Below are 25,727 nucleotides of genomic sequence, written 5' to 3' on the forward strand. Positions count from 1 at the left end.
CAATAAATCCAATCGATATTGAGACAAAGTTGAATCAAGTGGATATAATGGTGGATTATGTCTTTGCATATAATGTTGCATCTAGCATTATGCAAGAAAGCGAGGATCTTGAACCTCAATCTGTTGGAGAACGTCGACAAAGACTTGATTGGCCAAAATGGCAAGAAGCAATCCAATCAGAGTTGAACTCACTTGCAAAATGTGAAATTTTTGGGCCTGTAGTCCAAACACCTAATGGTGTTAAGCCTGTTGGCTATAAATGGGTTTTTGTACACAAAAGAAATGAAAAAAACGAGGTACAAAGATATAAGGCACGCCTTGTTGCACAAGGATTTTCACAAAGGCTTGGTGTCGATTATGAAGAGACATATTCACCCGTTATGGATGCTATAACTTTCCGCTATCTCATTAGTGTTGTTGTCCATGAAAAGCTTGACATGCATTTAATGGATGTGGTTACTGCCTACCTTTATGGTTCACTTGATAATGAGATATCTATGAAAATTCCCGATGGATTTAAAATACCAAACGCAAATAATTCAAAGTCCCGGAAAATGTTTTCAAATCAAATTGCAAAGATCATTGTATGGTCTAAAGCAATCAGGACGAATGTGGTATAATCGTCTTAGTGAGTATTTATTAAAGGAAGACTATATAAATGATGTCATTTGCCCATGTATTTTTATAAAGAAAACAACATCGGAATTTGTTGTACTAGCCGTATATGTTGATGACATAAATCTTATTGGAACTCCTATAGAACTCCAAAAGGCAATTGATTATTTAAAGAAGGAATTTGAGATGAAAGATCTCGGAAAGACAAAATTATGTCTTGGTTTGCAAATTAAACATTTGGCAAAAGGAATTTTTATTTATCAATCTTCCTACATAGAAAAGGTATTGAAACGGTTTTACATGGATGGAGCACATCCATTAAGTACTCTGATGGTTGTTCGATCACTTGATGTGAATAAGGATCCATTCCGGCCTCAAGAAGAGAATGAAGAGCTACTTGGTCCTAAAGTACCATATCTTAGTGCAATTTGTGCACTAATGTATCTTGTTAATACTACAAAGCCTGACATAACTTTTTAAATTAATATCTTAGCAAGATATAGCTCTGCTCCTACAAGGAGACATTGGAATGTAATCAAACACATATTGTGGTATCTAAAAGGGACTACCGATATGGGCTTATTTTATGGTAACAATTGCAGTCCCGATCTGGTTGGTTATGCTGATGTTGGGTATTTATCTGACCCACAAAAGGCACGATCTCAAACATGTTATGTATTTACCTGTGGAGGCACTGCCATATCTTGGCGATCGACTAAGCAATCAATTGTGGCTACTTCATCTAATCATGCTGAGATAATTGTTATTCATGAAGCAAGTTGAGAGTGTGTGTGGTTGAGGTCTATAATACATCTTATTCGAGACAAATGTGGTTTGAAATGTGACAAGTTACCCACATTTTGTATGAAGATAATGCAGCATGCATAGCTCAACTGAAGGTAGGATTCATAAAAGGAGATAGAACAAAGCACATTCCACCAAAGTTATTTTTCACACATGATCTTCAAAAGAATGGTGATATCAATGTGCAACAGATTCGTTCAAGTGATAATATGGCTGATTTGTTCACAAAATCTCTACCAACGTCAACCTTCAAGAAACTAGTGTACAAAATCGGGATGCGAAGACTCAAGGATGTGAATTGATGATCTCATCAGGGGGAGTTAATGCGCGTTGCACTCTTTTTCTCTTACTAGGTTTTGTCCCACTGGGTTTTCCTTAAAAGGTTTTTAACGAGACAACCAAAAGGTATATTATTAGATATGTGTACTCTTTTTCCTATTCTAGAAATTTTTTTCCCATTGGGTTTTATTTTAGTTAAGGTTTTAACGAGGCACATTACTTATCAAGTAGACATTCAAGGGGGAGTGTTATGAATAGAATTCTATTTAGAGTGAATGTCTATCTTGTAGAGAGTTTTATTTTGTGGCTAAGTCATTTTTTTCCTATAAATAGAGGGGTCTTACCCCATTGTAAATTATCCCAAAAATTCAATAAGAATTTCCTCTCTTTTTTTCTCTGCAATACTCTTCTTCTTTTATTGTTTCATAACAGTTTTATTAATTAGATTTTTTTCAATTACCTTTTTTTTGTATATTTCTAACTACAAAAATAGTGACATCAAACAGTTTGTTTCAATTGTATAATTTTTGATAAAATTTTCAAAAATCAAAGTTTATATTTATATTACAAATTAAATATACTGATTGTCACTCGTGCTCTGGATTTATTCCCTTAGCATTTTATATTTAAAAAATGATGAAAATAATAAAAATATCTAAATTTACTCTTCAATTATCGAGTTTTGTTTAATTTTATCCTTCATTACAAATTAAAGATAAAAATATAATTACTATTACTGTCGTATTTGTGCACGGTGAAATCGGGGGACCAATTTCCTCGTCATTATGATGCCCCGCGAACATACTTCCCAAGGCTCCATACTGGGGTCGAGGTACACCTTCGAGGGCTGTCGATGCTCGACCTCGGGGCAACGCAGGCCAACGGCTATATTGGAAAAGAGGGGATTTCCCAAAGGGTACAGCTAGAGCCGACAAAGTCTGTCAGGCTAGTCTAAGTCCGCATCATGACGTCGATTAGTTGTCTCATCTCTATATCTTTATAATAAATGCGTATGTACTATGATAGGATCCCTCATTTTACTACACAAAGGGGGTCCTTACCACATTGTAAGGATTGATTGCTCCATACTAAATAAACAAGAATATTCTCTTTGCTCCCTAACACATTCTCCTGATATTATTGCATCTATTTATTATCTGCATTGTTGTTCATCATTTATTTCTAGCTATAAAGAGCCTTCGTTGATTTTACTATAATTGTTAGCCACACTTCGACCCCCCTCGATAGCTCCCAGCCGAGCTCCGGAATCGACCTCGAGGCCCCGACTGTCAACCTATCGGTTTAATTATCACCTTATTCCTAACTCTCATTTCATTTCTAAGTCTCACATACATAGCATCAACTGCTTAACAACTAGCATAAAAATAGATCACATATTTTTTGAGTTCCACAATCAAATTTAATTATTATTACCATTTTCACGGTAAACAGTTTGGCGCCCACCGTGGGGCTAAAAATAATAGTGATTATTTTCTTGCTGGTTTCGCCACATAACACAAGTTATCTTTCACACCTGTTCTTGTCCAAGATCTTCAAATTTTAGGTCGAAATGCCTAACACAGTAAATAGAGATGAAAACAACTACCTCGAAAACCAAGAAGAAAATGGTGTGGTTGTCCCAACCTGGGTACAAAAAAGATTCCTCGGCATGTCGTCCATATGATTATTGGAGGGATCGACATTCCCCAAGGGCCCATGATCATGCGGACAAAAATATCTGCCACAATGGAAGGGCCGATCCGAGACCGCATGGCCAAAGACACCCTCGCGTTCAGCAAAGAGGATCTCGAGACCTTGACAGAACCACACAATGACGCGCTGGTAATCTCATTTCTTTTAAACAACATTCAAGTTAAACGTGTGCTTGTGGATCTAGGCAGCTCGGCCAACGTGATCAGGTCAGGGGTAGTAGAACGGCTTGGCTTGCTCGATCAGATCATACCCGCTTCCCGGATCTTCCACGGCTTCAACATGACCGGCAAAGTAACAAAAGGAGAAATCACCCTTCCAATCGACATGTCCGGCATTGTTTAGAACACAAAGTTGCAAGTCCTCAATGGCGACATAAGGTATAATGCATTGCTTGGCAGACCATGGATACACATCATGAGGACATTACCGTCAACCCTGCACCAGATGATTAAAGAGACGAAATATGCCTAATATTGTATACAAAAAAAAAGTTATCTCGGAAACTATATAATTTTAAACAATATATAAAATGTAATGGAAGAAAAGATTGTATATGCAACAGCAATGGTTGAGAATATGTCTTTAGTATGTTAGGAGTCGTTTAGCAGGAGGTATTAGTAAAACTAATGCAAGTATTATCTTTATGCATTATTAATACCTTGTTTGGTACATTTCTTTAATTTGTATATAACTAATATTTGTATTAGTTATATATCATACTTGGTATTACCATATATATAAGTAATGCATAGAAAACCATGACACTAATAATACCAAGGCAATTAATGCATGCACTAGTATGGTTAAAGAAAAAATTATCCTTAAAGTCCCTTAAAGCTAGAGAATATGGAGGGCATTTTGTAAACAATTATTTTTCTTAAAAATTATGCAATGCATTATAATTTTAATACACCACACCAAACAGTAGATAAGAATTACTATGTGCATAACTAATGATTGTATTACTAACTCATGCATTACTAATATACCTTATTCCGCACTATTCTTATACACCCTACCAAACGACCCCTTAGTATGTCTACTTTAAATCATATGCTTTCTATTTTTTTTATTGTTATTTTGTACTATAATATTAACCTGAAATAAAACTAAATATAGAAACTGGTCAATGATATTCAATGATTTTTGTACTTTTTCTTGCTTTTCCATTTCCAACCGGTTCCTGACTTCCAATCAAAAGGTCAGAAAATTCTTCTATTTGCCATATTTTCCTTTCGTATTACAATCAAAAACCAAACAAGAGAAATAACGAGTAATGAGCACAGAAGAGACTCTCGTTGAAGCTGCACTGCGAATTCTGAACACAGCTGACCCAGTCGAGAAGGCTCGTATCGGCGATGAAGTAGCCAACAGATGGCTAAAAGGCCTCATTTCTCTGCCTTATAATCATTCTGTTGAACTCCCTGTTCCTGATCGCCCAGCCCGTCTCACAAATGTAATGTTTTTTGTGTTGCTCGAATTATTGTTTCCTATGCCTACCACCTGTTCGATGAAATGTCTAAGAGCTAAATGCTTGTTTTGCTATTTTTGTGCGTGAAATTTACTGGGAAATGCTTATAATGCTGAATAGGTGAAGTTGGTGTCGCCAAGTCTCATGCCAAAGCTTGGGAAAGCGGGAAGCTTGCAGAGTAGACAGGCCATTGTACACAGTCTTGTTCACACTGAAAGCTGGGCTATTGACTTGTCTTGGGTAATAAAAAGCACCTCATTTCTTGAGTTCCTCTATTTTTTGCTTCTGTTATGTATTCCCAGGTATATTTTAGTTTTTGGGGAAACAAGCATTTAGTAGGCGTTTGGACATGATTCCAAAAAAAAATTTCAAATTTGGAATTTCAGTAAAAAATTTGCAACATATTTGGATGTCTTTTTTTTCAAAACCATAAAACATGATTAATACCCCACAACTTGTAAAAAATATCAAAACCACCCCAATTTGATTATCCTACTTGAAATAAACAATCAAAATGCTAATTTTTTTTTTTTTTTGCTTTTGATGAAGTAAGTGAATATTATTAGCCAAAGGCATCAAGAAGATGCAGATGTTACAAAGAAAAAGAAGTAGCAACCCAAAAAATCAACAAAAGATATATCATAAACAATCAAAATGCTATTGTTTAAAAATATGGGGTAAATTTGTAAATCTAAAAACTTGAAAATTCCCATTTTGAATTGAAAAAGTGGTGAGAACCACTTTTTCAAATTTGAAAATAGATTTTCAAGTGAAAAAGGAAAAAATGATAAGAATTGTATGTCCAAACATTGTTTTCAATTTTTTTTTTGAAAAAAAGCAAAAAAAATGTATGTCCAAACGGGCTCTTAGTCTTTATTAGCTTGTGAAGACATTCGTAGGGTCTTTGCTGATAAGATAAATTAGTAATAGAGCAAGTTAATGAATGCTGAGATTTCTAGATATTGCTGGGTAACGCCAACATCCTGCCTATGGCAAGGCCCAAATGATTGGTCAGGGATGGCCCGGGTCGTACTCGTGATTGCACATGGCGCTTGCTTGAAGGCTTTGGTTAAGAAATAAGTTGCACTCTTGCTATCAGATGTAGCTTTTGGTATGATGGTAATACGCTTGATTCTAATGGATATAGTACTTGGTTCAGAAAATGGTAGACTAGATATAGTTTCTCAGGCGGAATGGGTTGTTTTGCACTAGAAACGGGAACAAGAGTGGGGTTTACCACTGCACTCACAAGTTTCTCTGTGACAACCAGATTGAAACTTAGTGTGTGTGTGTGTGTGTTTCTATAGCTTAAGTTGAAGAAAATGGGCCTGCTTCACCATACGATTTCTCATGGATAGTGAACATCAAACAAGGTTGTTAGCGCTGTTGTGACCTAGCGTGGTGGATGGTACACCTCTATTTGATGATTCATTGTTGGATATATGCATTTTTGAATACCAGTTACTTCTCAAATGCAATTAACGTATTAGCTTTCCCAGTATGATTATATATTCCATTGGTCGTTCAACAGGATATAATTGCTCGATTTGGCAAGCAAGAGTCGATGCCAAGAGAATTTTTCACTGATTTTGTAAAAGTTGCACAAGATGAAGGGCGGCATTTTACTCTGCTTGCTGCACGGCTTAAGGAACTCGGATCTTTCTATGGAGCTTTACCCGCTCATGATGGCCTGTGGGATTCAGCCATTGCAACTTCCAAAGATCTATTGGCTCGTTTGGCTATTGAACACTGTGTTCATGAGGTTTTATCTCCATCTCTTGCACACGATAAAAGAAATCAGGATATTCATGAATGAAGTAACAAAAAGACATTTTCTTTGTGGAGTCTCGATTGAGTTCATTGGAAGTCACTGGCTTTTGAACCAAGTTTTTATGTCTTAATTTTGTCAATAGTTTTGATAAAAAATTCATAAGCCCTCTGATAAGAGTTCATTCCAGAAAATTCATTTGCATTATGCAGTTTATCCATTCAAATGCGAAACATTCATAATGCAAGAGCTCACTGTAACTTTATAGTTTATGTATGATAATCATATATGAAACAACCAAAAATTGAACAAAAGGAAGAATTTAAGTTTCCCTCGTTCATGATCTTTTTCAACTATTTATTGTCACTTCAATTTCATTTTATGTAACATATCAATTATAATGTGATTATAATTGAATGGTCAGCAAGCTATATCAATCTGGTGCCAATAGATCAGATTCATGATCATTACAAGCTGAGATATTAACAAACTGCTGAATTTTGCATTGCGATATCATTATTACCTCAGTTATTCTTTTCTTCCATACATAACATTCATCGCTAACACTAGTGATCCTTGAGCAGTTTCCAGCTTAACATGAAAACAGGGGTGTAATAAAGTGATTTCACGCAGTTAGACATATTTAAGGCATCTGTGATGGATATGCATGTCTTAGACAGAATTGAAGTATTAGCAAAACTTAAATGAATAGTGTGGACTTCCAATATATCTTATATATCAACAAGTTTCTCAACAGTGGTATTGATCAAAAGCTTGTTTTATGCAGTTCATCGTCATTCTATTTTGTAGCATTGCTTTCACTTTTCCATACCAGACTGCTGACTTCACACTTTTTGAGAATGTAGGCCAGAGGACTTGATGTGATACCAACAACAATATCCCGTTTCCGCAATGGCGGTGATAATCAGACAGCTGAATTATTAGAGAATGTGGTTTATCCCGAAGAAATAACTCACTGTGCTGCTGGAGTAAAATGGTTCAAGTATCTTTGCTTGAGATCAAGAAATCCAAATCCAGACGACCTCCCGTCACAAGAAAACAGTGACACCATGGATGTAGACAATGAAGTCATTCAAAGGTTCCACTCCACAGTAAGGACACATTTCAGAGGGCCTTTAAAGCCTCCTTTTAATGAGCAAGCACGAAAAGCTGCTGGATTCGGTCCACAATGGTATGAACCTCTTGCCATTAAAGACTACACAATGGAATAAAGGTACTTCTTCTCTGGTTTCTATAATTTATGATGCTTAAAGGCTACAGGAGGGAAATTGGACTCTGGTTAGGGAAGTTTGTCTTTGTTTCCAATTTTCATGATATTAAGAGCACCTGTTACAGTGGATTATTATAACTTCAGTGTTAGGAGGACACTTCTAACTGGACCCTCAACTGCAAGGGACAATACCATAGCAGCAATTCTTTGGATCCTTCTCATTATCAGGTGTTGTATTTAATTTAAAATTTTATATCGAACTGACAGTTAAAATTGGAAGCTTTGGAAGGTCATTATGACCGAACTTGACAACCAATATTCTTTTCTTTGAACTGCTGTTTGGTGATATAGCAAGAGATTTTGGTTGCTGTTGTACGTTGCTCGTCTTGTGACACATGTTTTCTCAGCTCTAATATTATAATCGAAGCTCACATACGGTCTCGTGGCATTGAACTAAAATAATTCCCAGGAATTTCTCTGACAGCCATCTCGAGGGCTGTTTAGAGGGGCAAAGTAGTAAATTTTCAGTCCCTGCCATCAGTCAGGCAATGGCAAATGCCCACGAGAAACGTGGCCACTTTGGTTGAATCATGACGACCTAGTTCTGGTTCGATTTTTAACTTTTCTTATCCTCTTAGTTCGCTTGTTAGCTCCCATATTCTTGCGCATGTTTAGGTTGTTCGATTTGATTGCACCGTTGTGGTTTTATATTTCCATTTTAAAGGTATATATAGCAAGTACTCCGTGATTAAGTAGAGTTCACTCCAAAATTGGAAAACAACTATATTTACTAATACAGTTCAAATTACTCTTCTTTTTTTGTTTTCCTTTTCTTGGGAAACCAAGCTTCTTTTTTAGTCAAAAGTTATTTTTTTGTGTGGGGCCAAAAATGCCTTTTTCATAAGTTAGAATGTTTGGCTAAGGTTTTAGGGAGGAAAAACAGCTTTTAGAGTGGAAAAACGTGTTTTTGAGTAAAGCATAAGCACTTTTTGAGAAAGTGCAAAAGCATTCTTTCAAAAGCACTTTTGAGAAAAATATACTTATAAATACTTTTAAAAATTTGGCCAAATACTACTTGCTACTCAAAAGTGTTTTTTGAATTAGTTAGCCAAAAACAATGCTTCTCACAATGCTTATGATTTTAGAAGCTTGGCCAAAAAGACTATTAAAACTTGATCCTTCTGGAAAAAGATCGGCTGATACAACCACGACTAGAAGCTTCTGTTCTAAAAGCGCCAATATCAAAGCCAGTACACCATATATACTCGTACAAACAAAAGAAAAAAAAGGAACAACTTGAAAACTCTACCAAGCCAGAAGGGGGGAAAAAGAATCAGCAGCTCTTTATTTTGGTAAAGAATACTGAGGCACTTTATTGTACAACTTTACAGGAAAAGCAGATAGGAGTATGACATTGTCATAAACTTTGTCGAGAATATCACTGAAGAAACGGTGTTGTCACTCGTATTGAAACTAGTCCAATTTTATGGACCTCAAATCATTCTCATCCTCAAGAACAAAAATGGCACCAGTAAATACAAGAAAGCTTGAGATCTGAAAAAGGCAAATCTGAAAGATCTATGCCGCCTGCACAGGTTGTCCTGTAGTATATTTTGTTCCCAGACTTGAAAGTAAATTTCAATTGTATTACACTAGAAGCCTCTTGATGTCACTGAAGTTAGAAGACAATGCCGAAATGAAAGCACCTGCAAGATTGATCCATATTTGCTTTCACCCATCAGCACGCAACAGCAAAGAAGAAAGAAACAAAAAAGAAGATAAACTCCACTTGGATGGCAACTGAATACACTCCTTAATTATCAAAAGACACAAAAGAAACACAATATACTGTAAGAAGATTTTAGCGTCTGGTGCCTTGACAACCAAGGATAACTAGAGGACGTTACAAACAACAAAACTTTGGTTGATCTTGCATGCTCATCTATTAAATGTACAACTACGAACTTTGGATAGTCAAGACTGATGGTACAATCAACTTAGGACCTGAAATTATTTGGCGATGATTTGCAAGATTAAGTGCAAACACGCAACAAGTAGTAATGCCAACCTCTGTCAACTATCAGTTTACAAGGTTTAAGAGATCAAATGTTTGCACTTACCTCCAACCTTTCCATCAAAGACACGATGATCGGCAGATAAAGTCAAACTCATTTTGTTAACTACAGCTGGCTTCTCAATTCCTGGAAAGAAAGAAGCAAAGATCAACAAACAACAACTGCTACTACTATGTTTCAATTCCAAACTAGTTGGGTTGGCAATGCTCAACAAATTGCAGTAGAGAAACAATTGTGCCAGAAGAATTTTCAGTCAGAACTTTACCGTCAGCGCCAACCACTGCTTCAACAACTTTATTTCCCCTACCAACAGCAAGTATACCAGCCTGAGGAAAGACATTACGATGTTATGGATTCCAAGCTAATGGCAAAGCAGATTTATGAGCAGTGGCAGAAATGACCTGTTCTGACGGACCTATTAAGCTTAAGTTATAAAATCTAATGCATCAAGTTTAGGACTTTTAACAGTTCAGGGGAGGGCAATATGGGAAATCTAATCTATTGAGTCAAGGGAAAGCAGATAAAATATATCTTTCATGCAGGAGTGTTCCCGCATGTTAACGCAGAAAAGTATAAGAACCTGAGGGGGGTTGATAATTGCACAAAACCGATCCACTGGAAACATGCCCAAGTTTGAGATGCTGCATAAAGAACAGAGAAGATATAACGCCTGACCAAGGAAATTGTCTCTATACAATACATAGTACCCAAGGTCGATTATTCACCTGAAAGTGCCGCCTTGGAATTCATTAGGTTTAAGCTTTCCAGCCCGTGCCTTTTCAGCAAGCTCCTTGATCTTTCATGCACAAGCATACGATAATTAGAAGGTAAGATACCAGAATAAGCTGAGATATTAGACTCCTAAATAAAAATGGGTGAAAAACAGTTTATACATGCAGCAGAAATTACATTATTTCTAGTGCTAACTTCTAAGAACAGCAGAAAGTACCATATTTCTAGTGCTAACTTCTGAGAGCAAAAATGCACTTTCTTTCAAAGCGTCATAATTCTATAGTTTAGACATACCGCAGAATTTCAATATCCCCAACTTAAAAGTAAATACTGTGGCTAGCATTAAAACGGTTCAACACTATATCCATTTTTACCTCCGCAGAAATTGAGGATATGGATTTCTGATCAGCATTCCTGATGATTGGGGTCATCAAGCCCTGTAACTCAAAGAGAATGGGATGAGAACAAGATTTGTATGAGGTCCAAAGAAATTGTAGTATGTTGCATACCTTTTCAGTGGCAACCGCAACTGATATGTCAACAGAATCACAAAACACCACCTCTCCTTTTCCAACATCCCAGTAAGCTGTCATGGATTTACAGATTAACCTTTTCAGGGAACTAACATTTCAGGGGAGAAAGCTTCCTTAGTGAGCTAGTCATCAGGAAGTAATTGTTCTAGCTATCTATTGGAGATCATACAATGAAAATACCCAGTGACAGGAAATAATAGAATTCACTAGGTACAGGGGACCTCATATAGCGAGCTGATAATTTAAAGTTTACTAGTAAAATTCAAGGAAGAACAAGCATAGATTGGGAATTAATCAATCTGGGATAGCGGGAGACTATATTTGAAGAAAATAGCCATCAATTAAATATAGTGACCTCCCCAACCTTTTCAGCTTTTCTTGCTTGTAAGGGAGTGCCAAAGGGTATTGTGAGAAGAAAAGTTCAGCAAAACTGTTATACTCTCAATTGCTGGTATAGATGGTATCATGATGTACGGAGATAAATGGGAGAAAATGTCAAGTTACCATTTTACAGTATCCTAGACAAACACCAATAGATGGACATCGACATCAAAAGTTATTATGTATGCTGGGGAGAAGACCCAAAACTACAAAACTTTCATGGAAGTAGTGGTCTCATTTTTATTTTTTTAACCATGGTCTCCGGGCCAGCTTGCACACACCTCGACTAATTTCAATGGGTACCTGCAACCCTCCACCAGCACAAGTACCGGGTAACTCTGTCTAGCAAGGCTTGGACAGATGAGAAAAAATCACCTAGTGTTTTTGCCTTCGCTGGGATTTGAACCTAAGATCTTATGGTTCTCAACCCACTTCACTGATCACACCCTTGGGTGCTATGACAGTTTAACTCTAAAGGAACAGGTAGACTGTAAACTCATTCAACTCTTTCCACAACAAGTTACAAAATATACCAAAATGAGAGAATATCTCTGGAGAATTCTTGAGCCCGTCTGACTAACAATTTTGACTTTCCACAGTATTAAAGTCAATGGATAGATAACTTTTGAGTTATAAGAAGAGGAACAAAGAGAGAACAAGTGTTCATAGAGAGCTGTTAGTTTGTAACAGTAGCATCTGCTAATATTAATAGAGCATACTGTAATTTGTAACTAGAAAAGTCTCCTACTTCGTGAGGAAAAAAGTTTGGAACAATGAGAAAGAGTTTCTACTTTACAAAGTGAGTACTCTTTCCCGCAAAGAAAAGTTGAACTGTTAAGAGGCTTCACTCCCGACTGCAGCGGTAGTACATGATTTTGTTGTGGAAGGTAATAGTTTCACATATTAGGATGAAGCCTAATGGTTAAGCTTCTCATCTAAGTGCTTCTCTGTAAACATGGTAGGAGATCAACCTTTGAAAATAAGAGAGCTAGCATGCTTCATTTATATTAATAGAAATACATACATTTATAGCTTCACTTCAAAAGGTCAATATTCATTTCTGGACTTACCGAATAAGAAATTTTTTGATACTCCTTAAGCATTTGTGGCAAAGGGAAAAAAGACAAGTAAATTATCGTTAATGCAACATTATCAATCTTCATTACTACACCGAAATACAACTCTTAATTTTCTGAAGTACTTAAAACAGAACACGACAAATATAAGTTTGTAAAAGACTTTTAGGATATCTAAGTGCATGTTGCAACAGATACCAACCGCATTTACCAGAAAACCTATCTTTTCTCCCGCCTACACCTCCTTTCAGGGATCACATGGTCTTTCCCTGACATGGAAAAACTAAATGGAACTGATAGGGAAATATCAAAATGGAGAAAAAAGATATGGCCATTCCTCTAACAAAGCTAGAAAACTTGCTTCCACATACTAAATGAGTTTGCAATTAGGCTTCATATATAATTATGCTTCACATCGTCCTACATTCTAGTTGTTAATATGAAATAAGTTAAGAACTTTAATTAGCAATGAAATATTAATATTATCTCACCATTTGCTTCTGGTACATTTCTTAATGCTGTTGCAACCACTTTGATGACAATGTCATTCACCGAGACTTTAACATCATAGTTATCTGCACAAGTTAAAAATGTGCCAAACAAATTATGAAGGAATATCAGCAAAAGCAACAAGGCAAATTAAACACTTTAATTCTATACCTTTAAGCTCCTTTCTGAAGGAGAGAAGGGAATCCAATATAACATCTGCTAGAAATGACAATTAATTTGATAAAAGTTCCACATGTTAGACACAAGTAAATTACTAAGGGTACTACTTTAAAGCACTTCGAACTTGACGATCGACAGAACCTGTGGACAAATACAAATGAGGGGTAGATTGCTTAGATTCCAATAACCTTGCTGCTATCACCTGCAAAAGATAAGGATTGAGCAACGAGAATGGGAACTCCACTTGAAAAATACATTGATAAAGCAAGTAGAAGAACATGTAGAAGCATCAAGAAGAGAATGGGACCTATGCATAGTGAAAAATAAGAACGATGTAGACGCATAAGCCCAGTAGAAAGCGGAGCCCAAGAATAAAGCAAAAACCACAATGAACATACTTTTGACCAATTCAGCAGAAAAGAGGGAAAAAGAAAAGCTAATACCCTACCTGGCGTCCTTGTTTGAGCAACTGATTTGTTAGCATATTTTTTATTTTAAGTCGTAATATGTTGAATCTTCTAAATGTGAAAATATTTCTTCATATTTCAACTTCTCCTTGGATGACTTGCAAACTGAACCTTCTAAGTTCAGATCTCACAGATCAATTTGTTATTCTTAAGGAATACTCGTTCAAGAAGGAAAACTCAGTAGGTCTAGAGGTGCAATGATATCTAAGAACACTGAATTCTGAAATTCTACTTTCATTATTACTGCCATCTTAAATTTTTTAGGCCACTACAAGTTTTTTAAAAAGGTTTATCACATTTATTTGGTTAACAAGACACAACTGCTTTCTCCAAATAAAACAAAACTTTTCCCAAAAAACAAAAAAACCAAAATTACTTCCATAATAACACACAAACTTCTAAATGTTATCACTTCGACTCTCAATTTCTTGTACAAGTTATTTTTATCTTTTACTATTCACCTTTTCCCCTCCATATTTGTATGTTCACCATTTATCTTCGAAGTGTTAAATTTGTTAAGTGTCCAACATTGGTGGAGGAAATGGGTTGTCATCTCCTGATAAAGTCTTAGATATCCTCACCTATTGAGCTAGCTTTTGGGGTTGAGTTTGGCAAAAGGTCCAATGCTTAGCATGGCATCAGAGCTAAACAAATTTCTATTCTTGCTATAATGTTGGAACCCTGTATTAGTTTGCCGGCCAGATGTCCAGCCCTAGGAGTGAGCAGGGAGGAATTTGTTAAGTTGAAGAGGTGTTTTAGATTGTTAAGTGTTAGTGCAACAAGTTAAGAGTTAGAATGTGGGAAGAGTTAAGTTTTTTAGTTAGATATTGTCTTTCCCTCCTTTTACATTGTCAGATTGCATCTCGCTTGTGGTGGGAAATACAGGGCTGGTTCGGCCTTCAATGGGTGATACAGGCACGATTAAAGAAGTATTCTTTAGCTGGACTTTCAGAAGATGGAGAAGAAGACGCGGGGCTTCGGATATCACTCCACTTGCACTTACATGGACCATTTGGAGAGAGAGAACTAGGAGAGCTTTTGCTGGAGTAGAGAAGGACTTTGTACATCTGATGAGTAGCCTCTTTTCCCTACCTGTGTTTGGTGCACCCGCGAGATTCCTTAAACAATAGAAGATCGGGTGCTATTCATAGAGAACCATATTTTTTTCTGAGGCTTCTCTACCTTTTGGTATATTTCTTGTAAACGCGTATGTATGCCCTTCATTAATAAAATTTTATTACTTTATTAAATTGAAAAAAGATAGTCTTACAATGGGCAAATAAAATGTGTATTGTGTTTAAACCTTTAAGTTGGTGTGTCCTGTATTCATCAAATTATCAATCATTAATAAATCCTTTCTCATCTCTTATTTTCTGACCCACGTTTTAGAATTGAAGAGACTCTATTTTTTATAGATAGATGAAACTGAGTCTTGTCCACGAGTTAAGATCTTCCTTACATTTCTTCCCAATGTGTTAGCAAATATGATAGAGTATAACTTATGCAACAAAATTAAAGCTCTATTATCTAAGAAGTACTATAGGATACAGGATTAGATAACAGTTGATCGTAGTTCGTAGTACCTTGCGAATTTGACTATTGGGTAAATCTTCATAAGCATCTTTTTGTTGTTCATCAGATTTCAACCCAAGTGACTCTGTTGGAGTAGCTTGTTGGTCGACCATAGGGGGAGATGGAGTTGCCTTCTTCGTTGACGAAATTTTGGTTGATCCCTTTCCAGACTTCAATGCAGCGAGAACATCTCCCTTTAACAGGGTACCACGAGGACCAGATGCTGGAATTGATGATGCATCTAAACCATGTTCCATGATTAACATCTTTGCAGCTGGACTGATTCTGTTGAAACCCGTCGTCTGAGTTCTAGGTTTCGCTGTGGCATCCAGACCGATCGCCTTTTCTTCCTTGACGACACTGTTGCTGCTGATTGATGTCCTCACTGCTTCAATATCATTTTCATCCTCAACCTTGCAAAACAAAAGAATTAATTCCATACAAAAGGATTATAATGCCTAGAAAGTAACTTTAACCGGTCAAATTAACAAGAAGAACTAAGACAAGTCCCTACCCATATCTGTACCGACTGATTTGCATCTTCTAATTGTTAAGACAACAAAAAAGTTCGGTAACTTTTCTCAGTTGGTGAAAAGAGAGGAGCATTAGCAACTTACTGTGATTGCAATAGGCTGCCCAACAGCCACATCTTTTGAACCTTCAGGTGCCACTATTTTTGCCAAGAATCTGCATTTATACCAAATAAAAATAATTTTTTGAGGGCATCAAAATGAACATATGAAATTGTAAAACCAATATTAAATCAGAGGAAGAAATTTTCACAATCTGCAAGCGCAATAAGGATACAGATGGAATGTAATGTCCCCTACTTTGAAGACTCGGAAATATGAGAACCATAATGAACAACCTCATGTGTTCCTCCCAAAAATTAATATATAACTAGGAAGGCCTTGTCTATTATGTAATGTTAATACGAACAGTGCAGGAAGGACTCTTCCTTCAATATTTTAAGGCTGCTTTTTCGGATAATGAAAATTTCTTCATAGAGTACAGTAAAAGATAACAGAAATCTCTAAAGGCATCATATTCTCATGCAATGAAATGTCTTATCTAAAATGTGATAGGAAATTTACCCTTCTTCGAGACTTTCAAACTCGAGGGTCGCTTTGTCAGTTTCTATCTCACAGAGAACATCACCAACCGCTATCTGTATCAAAAGAAAAATAAGATACTATTCGCATATGCAATTTAATCATCACTGCCTGATGTCTGGGTCATTGTATTTTAGTGATAAATTCATTAGCCTCATATCATGCAACACCAACCTTGTCACCTTCCTTTTTCCTCCATTTAGCGATGTTACCTTGGCTCTATAAGTAAAAGTTCAAAGAAAGATTATCAGCACTGAAAGGAAAAATAAACAAGTATAGTGTGGAAATTCAAGAGTCCATTATGAATTGTCCATACCATGGTTGGGGACAAAGCTGGCATATCAAGGACCAAATGAGGAGGAAGTTCAGATGTGCTGATATTCACAGGACTGGCTTCTGGAACCTTGTCTCCCGTTGCTGCATCTGTTTGAGACGATACCTGATTTTTAACCTCTGATGCACCAGCAACAGTAGCAGGGACTTTTTGTATGTCATCTGCTTCTTCCACCTACTCAATTAGCAGAAAATGTTTACAATAACCAGATGTAAATGGCAGTTCATATAAGCCGTTTAGAAGCATGTCGGAAATGAGACATCCAATCTAGTTAGGCTGAAGAACATTGCCAGAATTAAGCAATAAAGGCGACAGTCATCCTGAATTTCACAGGTAATGGATTTTGGGTCACACTAAGGTAGAGATTGGTTACAATTCAACCATCAGAATAGCAAAATAAGCTGCCAATTGAGGAACGTAAAAAAGACAAGAACTTTTTAATAGACTCCTAAAACATTTAATACGACATCTTCATGTCTTAGTTATAAGATGGTTATTGCCTTTATAGCTACACTTTTTGCAAAAATAAATTAAAACAGAAAAAGGGATCTGATTCGAATAGATAAAGGACTAGGGAGACTATACACAATCCTTCCAAATGGGGATTGCCCACTTCTGTTAAAAGTTTGTATTGTTTCCACCTGAGTTTACCTCTCCTATTGAACACTCTCTCCTATTGATCTTCTTTTGAGATTACAATACTTGCCGACATTCTGGTCTTCGCTATTTTTGTTTGATCTCAACCGTGTAGGGGAAATCCTTCTCAAGTTCACCCAGTAAGGTTCACTTGACAAATAAAGAAGCTCTAAGTTGGTAACTCTTTCAAAATTTAGAAACATCGAAAGAAAGAACACTAAATTGCTCCTTAGTACAGTTGGTCTGCAACTACGAAAATGGAGTTAAATTTAGTCAAGAATAACTTAGAAACAATTCTGGCTTTTTAATTTCTTTTTTGATAAGGAACTTTGAAACAGTTATGTTCTCCAAATAAAGATAGAGAAGACCAAGAACCAAATTTATCGCTTCTCTCTAGGTAGGACACTATCAATTTATTTCAAACATTACTTTCTCCTCCAAGTTCGACACTTGAATATGAGATCCTTTATACCATTCGCTTTCTAGTACAGGGGAAGGAAGGAGGTATCCTACTCCATCAAAATTCTCCGGCACTTATCTTTCTCATACTTATCTTTTGGGGAAAACGGAACTTTTTTTTTATAAATCAAGAACTTTTAATTGAATTTCTAACCAATGGTTTCAATTTTATAGAGTATGATACTAAGCTTTCAAAATATATATCCAGCTATAGCTACGAATAGGAAAATTTAAATCAAAAATACAAGTGAAAGAAAAGATATTGAATTTGAACCAAGACAATAAAGTTCTTCTACGAAAGAAGCCCATGCTTCTTTTCTTCTGAAAGGGGAAGAATTGAACAAACTTTTCAGAGAGAATACACACTTCCCAAAATGAGATTTTTAAGTTCCCTTGCTGTTTGTGCAAATAAAATGGACAATGAAAATTCTTGAGTTAACACAGACTTCTTTTTTCATTTTGCACCAAAGAACTTCAGAGGAAAAGCGAGAAAAGAAAACTGCAGCATTATCACTTCAATTATATTTCCGTTGTGCTTGACTGACAGGAGATAATCACAGGAGAGAAATTGAAGAGGAAAAGTGGCAGGAGAAATATCTGAGAGCTCTTAATACCGTAATTGCTATAGCCTGCCCCACTGGTACATCTTTTGTTCCTTCAGGGACCAATATCTTTGCTAGGAAACTGCAAATGATATCCCAAAACAACAAAAGCAAAAACATTAAAGAGGTGCACTGGTTAATCTGATGATTAGAGTGAGTCATTATGGCATTTAGGAACAGCAAAAGAATCAGTAAAGATCACTAATTACATACAAAACTAAAGAAAATGATGACAGCAGAAAAGAGCATTATTTACCTTGTAAAAAGAACATCAGATAAATTATAAATAAATACAGCACAACTGGAATATAGGCTTACCCTTCTTCAAGACTTTCAAACTCAAGTGTTGCTTTATCAGTCTCTATCTCACATAGTATGTCCCCCACTTCAATCTGTTAGGAAATCAGAATTCAACTGAGTGTAATAACAAAGAACTTCAAATTGTTGAACCTTAAACTTTAGATGGCATTATCTCTGTTTTAACGTGAACTTGAGATATGACTTTAACTTCAGGTAACCATGAAAAGCAACTGACCTTGTCCCCCTCTTTCTTTCTCCACTTTGCTATATTACCTTGAGTCTGGCAATGAGATGAACAGGCAAGTTAAGAATTACCACAATAATAAGGAAATAGCAAGCAGAACACTTCATCATTCATAGAAATAATGCCATTACCATTGTAGGGGACAAAGCTGGCATTGCCACCTCTGTATGCAAAGGAGCCTCTGCAATAATGGGAAATTGAGTATTACAACATTTAACAAAGCCCTCATTTCTGCCTCATAAATCTCATATTATCAGTAAATTTTCACATTGTTCAAATATAAGTTGTATAAAAATGAAATATTTTTCATTTTTTTAACGTGTACAAAGGGCACCAAATATCTTTCCACTTTCTTTCTCAAATAGAAAACAGATTCACTTATGGGGAAAGTAGCATCACAGCTTTATCGGACAAGACGGTCTCTCCAAGAGACTACACACCTAAAGCCTACATCTTCGAGAGGATATTGTGCCTAACACCTTATGAAACTAAGAAGACTACCCTATCCCATATATAAGTTGAAGACTTTAACTGCTCTTCAAAATTCATGCATTACGTTACAAGCTAATGCACCACTGCTATCTTTGGGCTCTTAACCGTATGATAAGGAATTGAGTTAATATCATGTGGGCCAATGGGCACAAAGCATATATTAAACTGATAAGAGGATGGCGAAATCAAATATTTGGAGTACACAAGATACACACATAGTAACCAAACACTTGCTGGAAAGGAAACACCTTAGATTTTAGTTGCACCACCTAGGACCAAAATTGCCTTGTTAGGCTTCTCTATCTGTCCCATGTGAGAAGGTCACAAGTGTTTAGCACATAAGACATACATGTATATATCTAGAAGGGACAGACGTCTTTCCAAATGAATAAGTGTGATGGAGCAGCCACTATATTCTAAGTACAAGATACGAAGGTACCTAGAAGTAAACACAGCTAAATCTACGGCCTCCAAAACACCAGATTTACACATCAGGTCATAGAAAATGAACTACTATTCCATCTCTCTTTTTTTTTTGGTAGATATATACTATTCTATCTCTTTATCATTCAATTTATCCAATAACATGGAAGTTACAAGAAGCACATACCTATTTATGTAATAAAATGATGATATGGGGGCATTATTTTTCATAGAAAAAATAGTATAAATGAGAGACAAGAGATAAGCACGTCAGCAAAACAATGGTCTCCTACAAACAAATGTTACAAAAAGCACCAACTTTAAAGGACCTATCTCCAAGTTTTCTTCAATTTCTCTTAGATGACAGAAGTTGAAAGAATTTCTAATTCTAAAGCTGTACTCTACTTCTCTTTTTATATGCTCTTTTCCAATGCACAACTTATTGATTTCATTCAGTCTTGGCACTTGTGAGTCAAGATACGACAGTAGAAGCTACTAAAGGCAATCTACGCATATTGGAAAGATAATGGCATAAAGTAGGAGCAACATCATTTGTATAATGTACTTACCAGCTGACGATAGACACCGAACACCACTTTGTAACTGCAACATTTTCAACATTAAATCAGAAAAACATAAAATAATGAAATTTAATTGGCAGACAAGTATTGCAACTAACCTTAGATGGTATGTCATGAACTCTACTGAGCAGACGGAAATGTAAAGGCCTGGCGGAACTTCATAGTTAGTGAACCCACAAAGTTTGAGGAAAAACAATTACAGAGAAGATTAATCTACCGTCAACTGATTAATAATTAATATTGATGCAACTTAATCCGTCAAGGAACCATATCATCTCCATGCAAAGAATCTTGTCTATCCTTATTAGTCCATTGAGTTGGTTTTCTGCTAAACCATCAGTGGCGGAGCCACATTCAACCCCTTCGTCAGAAAATTACATTGTATTGCTAGATAAATTTTTCTGTTTTCTGTATATTATATATACTATACGTTGATTCCCCTAAACTTTTCGGTGTATCTAATTTTTTATATTTTGAGACCCCTTGGTGAAAATTCCGGCTCTGCCACCAGTATGACACATCCCAAGAGTGTAATATGCAAGACAGAGGACTAACCAAGAAACTATGCTACTATAGGCACCGCAAAATAAAAACCACAGCAGAAAGTCAAACTTTAGTTGGTCATTATATAGTCAAAATTTCAATCTCTCGGAATTTTATTTACTTTGCATATGATATGAGAAACCCGATTAGCGCCCATAGTAAGAATAGAAGAATTTATTAAGGAGTCTCTAGAACTTTATCACTTTCATTGCCGCCAATTTATGAAGATGCGCATCATCTTAATCACAACATATGTCCCAGTCAGACAACAACATAGTGTAGAAAGCATCCAACAACGGCCTTTGAGTTTGAGGATAAAAATCCCTCCTTCTATCGAGGTAGCAAGTAAGCAGCAAGGTTCTCCCTAGGACCGACTACAACAAGCTCGCGACTCTAATAGAAAGAAAAGGTAAGCTCTCTGCTCTATTGGCAAGAGGGAACCATTTCTCACCCAGCCCCTACCTACCCATGTATTTGAGGGAGAGGCTGGAACCGAAAAAGACCAGGTTCCACACATATGAGACAGGCAGAAGATATGGAACGAGCAGTTTCTTGAAGAGCGAATTCGATCCACTGCTTCTGCTTTCTGCCATATGGGTTCAGTTTCATTAACCTTTGTATAAGCCAGTTATTACCTACGTAACCTCAAACTTGCTTTCTTCAATGAAAGTGAAATGAAGTCCCTCCTCGAAAAGTTGAGTCACCTTCTTTTTTCCTTTCGGAAATAGAATAGAATAAAAAATGAGATAGTCTGTATCATGTATCAATAGTCGAAAAAGTCTAATATGGAGAAAGTGGTGATGCTCTTTGATTGCATCTGCTTGCTTGATCTTTGATCGTGGAGAGAGGAAGAAAGAGAGAGATAGAGAGAGACTCGATTCTCTAAAATCCGGGACGTGGATACAGAAGACTTATGGCCATCATTGGGAAGCGTGTATCTTTCTCGACATAATTGACAACAAAATTAGTAGACAAGTTTACTTGATAAATCAGCTTCTTATCAAACATTAGGAGTTAATGAGTCAGGTCTTAGGATCCATAACTACTTTGGTGAAGCTTTTATTATTACTTTTCCATCTCCTTGTAACTTTGCATCATTGCAATGTCCTTTCATTTTAATTTCAAAGAAAATAATTCCTTAAACAACCTTCTATTTTTCAAGAAGATTTCAAAAACAAAACAAGAAGTTTAGGGAGAAAGTTTTTCTTTGAGATCGAGGGAGTAAAGTTTTTCTTTGAGATCGAGGGAGTATCATCCCCATTGACGTAAATCTGTAAAAAAAGTTGGTGCGCCTCCAGCATCTTGAACTTGTAAAAAAGAAAGGAAAGCTCGATGCACTAAGCTCCCCTATGATGGGGTACGAGGAAGGGTCGGACAACATCGGGTCTGATGTACGCAACCCTATCTTGTATTTCTACAAGAAGTTGTTTCCGCGACTTGAACCCGTGACCTCCTGGTCATAAGGTGGCAACTTTTTGCCGTTGCGCCAAAAAAAAAAAGATTTATATTGTCGGATGTATCTTAACAAGGGTACTAGTATGCTTATGTTGGCCCTACAAGTGTTTTTCACTAGCATAAACATGTCAATGTGGGATTCATGCATCCATAGGCATGATAGTGAGGGTAAAACGCAATGAGTCATTATGATAAGCCCCTCTAGGGCAATGTATCCATCATTTCTCAACAGCCCAACTAGACTACATGAAATCTGGAAAATTGGGTTGACTTTGGTTGGACTATGATTGAGACTCAAAGGCCCCAGAAAAGATGCTTACCTAGCTTAATGCTTTATTGATGCTTTTGACTTGGCATTAGATCTAAGACAACCACTTAGACCATGATAATATTTGAAAAAATGGAAAAACAATGACTAGCTAATAGAAGAAGTTCTACATATTCATTCATCTTTTATGATAGTTCTCTAGCAAAGTTATGTCAGTTAAACTTGTCCCATTATATGGAGAAATTTGAAGTGGGACGGCATATTCCAATTCATTAAGCACTAAAATGGACGGACAAAAATTCTTAACATCCAAACCTTAATGACGTAGCATCCACATCAGGAATTTGATTCAGCACCCCAGAAACACTGCAAATAATGAACATCACAATGCACACTTTATCCAGGTGAAGTGCTTAAAAAGAAAGCTTCTCAATAAGTTTGAACACCTATTACAATCAATGGTTTGAAATTAAATGAAAAGTGAGGCTCTTGTACAAATTTCTGAAGCTAAAATGATTGATATTCAAACAGAAACAGGTACACAACCCTTGTACATTACGAAGAGTACTAGAAAGTTGGTGCATCACTCCACTTTTTCTTTAAAATAATGAACATAACTTAACTACATTGAAGGGGTGCAATCCCAAATGTTGCCTTGGATTTACCTCAACAATAAGAAAACCTAAAATTCAAAGTATTTGACCTATCAAATCAATATGGATAACAAAGGACCTTGATATATGTATATCAAAAAAAGTTAATGAGGAAAGGAAACAGAAAGATCAACAGATGGAAAACCTTTCCTTATTTTTAAACTAAACTTAATTGTCTTGTGTGCCAAATCCTTTTCAAGTTTAGAGCACTCATGAAACCTTTCCATTGTTGTTACTATTTTAGCTTGCTTTTCTTGTAACTCCTTTTACTACTTTATCTTTGATATCTTGTCTTCTATGCAAAGTACAACATTCAGTTACTCGTGATTCTGCACCCAAACAGACACCCATATTCATTTTATTTCTGCCAAACTACAACCAATATTGCAAGCCACTTTTCCCACGATACATAGTTATATAATAGTCAAACTAATTGGCGTGCTTCTTGAATTGCATTAGATACCCTTAATCTGACTGGATATTAAATGAAATGACTCTTGCACACGCCCTAAAAACAACATAATCCTCTTCTTTCACGACTGAAATTTTCCACCATAATGAACCCCAATCCTCACCCTCCAAATGAAGATAGAAGCAGTGTTGTCAAAGCCGAAGAGCGTTAAAAAGCGCACCAAGTCTATTGGGCATTAAGCGCAAAGCACGAGCAAAGTGAGAGCTTTTGTTGAAAATGGCGCAACAAAGGAAAATATAAAAATGTATATGCAATGCAAGAAAAAAGTCACAGCCTCATTCATAATGATTTCTTTAACAGTTAATATATCTTTTTTTCCAGATATATTTATTGTTTACTACTGTTCTATTCAAGATAGAATTTTATGGGCAATGAGGTGCATGCCATAGTGCTTTGCCTACATTGTAGTGCAGCCTAAGTGGCCGAAGAGCCTACCCTCACCTTCTCCGAGCTTCAGGGCTTAAGCACACCTCAAATGAGCCTTTGACAACATTGGATAGAAACTTTGGAACATGTTAGATGAAGGAAAATCCGCTTTCTCCTCAGATTCTTCTTAAAGATTTGTCGATCGACAAGACGAACATCTTCAAATTACTTAAACAGTAACAGGAAAAAAAGAGTAACTTAGGACATAAATCTATCAAATTTGAGGTCTCAAACAGTTCAGTAAGGTTCGTCAAAATGGAACAAAGTATTATCATTTGAGCAATGCATTAGGCATGTATGCCACAAAGACCAGTAGGCGGTTGAACCCACCATGTATGCGCTGGCCGCTGCACTAGCTATTTCTAATCTAAAGCATGCCTAAACTACCAAAAAATGCATTTTTGTCCTCAACTCATCCCCTATAGCTTCTTCGTTATTTTTAATTTCAACAGGTGTCCATTTCCTTGATCAACTAAAATGCGAAAGCACCAAAATAAAAGAGCAAATGAATAATATAAAAGAAAAAAAAAAAAAGCAATAGACTAAGTGCTTGCGAGACTTGTCAATCTCAAATACGTATTGCCAGAATTTGAACACACACAGATTAACTTTTCTCATCTACCAATCTCTATAATCCACGAAAACATTCAGCAATTTGTAATTCTTAATATACGAGCTAGAATTCAAAAAATGGACAAAAATGTAAAGAGAAAAACGTACTGATGGAGGGATCGGAAAGTGGAAGAGTTGGATGGGCCGGCGGCGAGAAGACGGCGAGCACGGAGAAGAGAAGGAGCTCGGAGAATCACCGGATGACGAAGTCTGGAAAGCGCCATCGATCGTTCGCAGATCCACGCTTCCTTTCTTCAACTTCTCTATATATCCCTATTGTATCCCGCTATGAATATGTTGATTCAACACACACAAACTTGTTTTTTCTTCTAATTTTTTGGCTTCTCGCCTCACTAAAAGACTTACTAGCCATAAACTATAGTTGATGAAACTATATTCTAACCTTAATTTATAATTTATCCATTATAATTTATTACTATGACTTTTTATTTTTTAATAACAATCGACTAATTTCATATGATATCATTATTGTATTTTTTTTTAATACTGATATGACTTTGATTTTATTGCTCGAAAATAATCTTTTTATATTCACAAGGTAAGTGTGTACACTACCCTCCACATAACCCGTTCGTGGCATTACATTGATCTTATTGTTGGTGTTGAATAATTTTATGGGATACATGCTACGTCTCATCAATAATAGGTACCAAATAACTTTATCCAGCTTGGATAGATCAAAAGAAATATAATATAATATGAATAAAT

General features: G+C 36.2%; 2 protein-coding genes across 2 annotated transcripts; one reads left to right on the forward strand and one right to left on the reverse strand.

Moving 5' to 3' along the window:
- The first annotated feature begins 4,528 nt into the window (after positions 1 to 4,528).
- LOC104235088 (uncharacterized) lies at positions 4,529 to 8,256 on the forward strand. Its single transcript, XM_009788768.2, has 4 exons — positions 4,529 to 4,867; positions 5,003 to 5,122; positions 6,414 to 6,644; positions 7,517 to 8,256. The coding sequence occupies exons 1-4, from the start codon at positions 4,688 to 4,690 to the stop codon at positions 7,880 to 7,882; spliced, it is 897 nt and encodes a 298-aa protein (XP_009787070.1). The 5' UTR covers positions 4,529 to 4,687; the 3' UTR covers positions 7,883 to 8,256.
- Positions 8,257 to 9,205: 949 nt separating this feature from the next.
- On the reverse strand, positions 9,206 to 25,348 carry LOC104235087 (dihydrolipoyllysine-residue acetyltransferase component 1 of pyruvate dehydrogenase complex, mitochondrial). The gene is made up of 23 exons (XM_009788765.2): positions 25,107 to 25,348; positions 23,151 to 23,201; positions 20,668 to 20,716; positions 20,558 to 20,591; positions 19,205 to 19,254; positions 19,065 to 19,109; positions 18,848 to 18,921; positions 18,542 to 18,611; positions 16,815 to 17,006; positions 16,673 to 16,717; positions 16,481 to 16,554; positions 16,004 to 16,073; positions 15,398 to 15,799; positions 13,489 to 13,549; positions 13,339 to 13,383; positions 13,170 to 13,253; positions 11,198 to 11,274; positions 11,063 to 11,125; positions 10,682 to 10,752; positions 10,537 to 10,597; positions 10,222 to 10,282; positions 10,002 to 10,082; positions 9,206 to 9,587 (listed from the first exon to the last, which is right to left on the reverse strand). The coding sequence occupies exons 1-23, from the start codon at positions 25,220 to 25,222 to the stop codon at positions 9,529 to 9,531; spliced, it is 1,935 nt and encodes a 644-aa protein (XP_009787067.1). The 5' UTR covers positions 25,223 to 25,348; the 3' UTR covers positions 9,206 to 9,528.
- Positions 25,349 to 25,727: the final 379 nt, after the last annotated feature.

Source organism: Nicotiana sylvestris, chromosome 5 (assembly GCF_000393655.2).
Source record: "Nicotiana sylvestris chromosome 5, ASM39365v2, whole genome shotgun sequence".
Lineage (NCBI taxonomy): Eukaryota > Viridiplantae > Streptophyta > Magnoliopsida > Solanales > Solanaceae > Nicotiana > Nicotiana sylvestris.

Excerpts from the sequence above, each read along its gene's own strand:
- LOC104235088 (XM_009788768.2), top strand. The coding sequence starts at position 4,688 with ATGAGCACAGAAGAGACTCTCGTTGAAGCTGCACTGCGAATTCTGAAC. Across the intron at positions 4,868-5,002 it reads GCCCAGCCCGTCTCACAAAT|GTGAAGTTGGTGTCGCCAAG; the intron begins GTAATGTTTTTT and ends AATGCTGAATAG. Across the intron at positions 5,123-6,413 it reads GGGCTATTGACTTGTCTTGG|GATATAATTGCTCGATTTGG; the intron begins GTAATAAAAAGC and ends GTCGTTCAACAG.
- LOC104235087 (XM_009788765.2), bottom strand. The coding sequence starts at position 25,222 with ATGGCGCTTTCCAGACTTCGTCATCCGGTGATTCTCCGAGCTCCTTCT. Across the intron at positions 17,007-18,541 it reads GGCAGGCTATAGCAATTACG|GTGGAAGAAGCAGATGACAT; the intron begins GTATTAAGAGCT and ends CTAATTGAGTAG. Across the intron at positions 10,283-10,536 it reads CAATTATCAACCCCCCTCAG|GCTGGTATACTTGCTGTTGG; the intron begins GTTCTTATACTT and ends GTCTTTCCTCAG.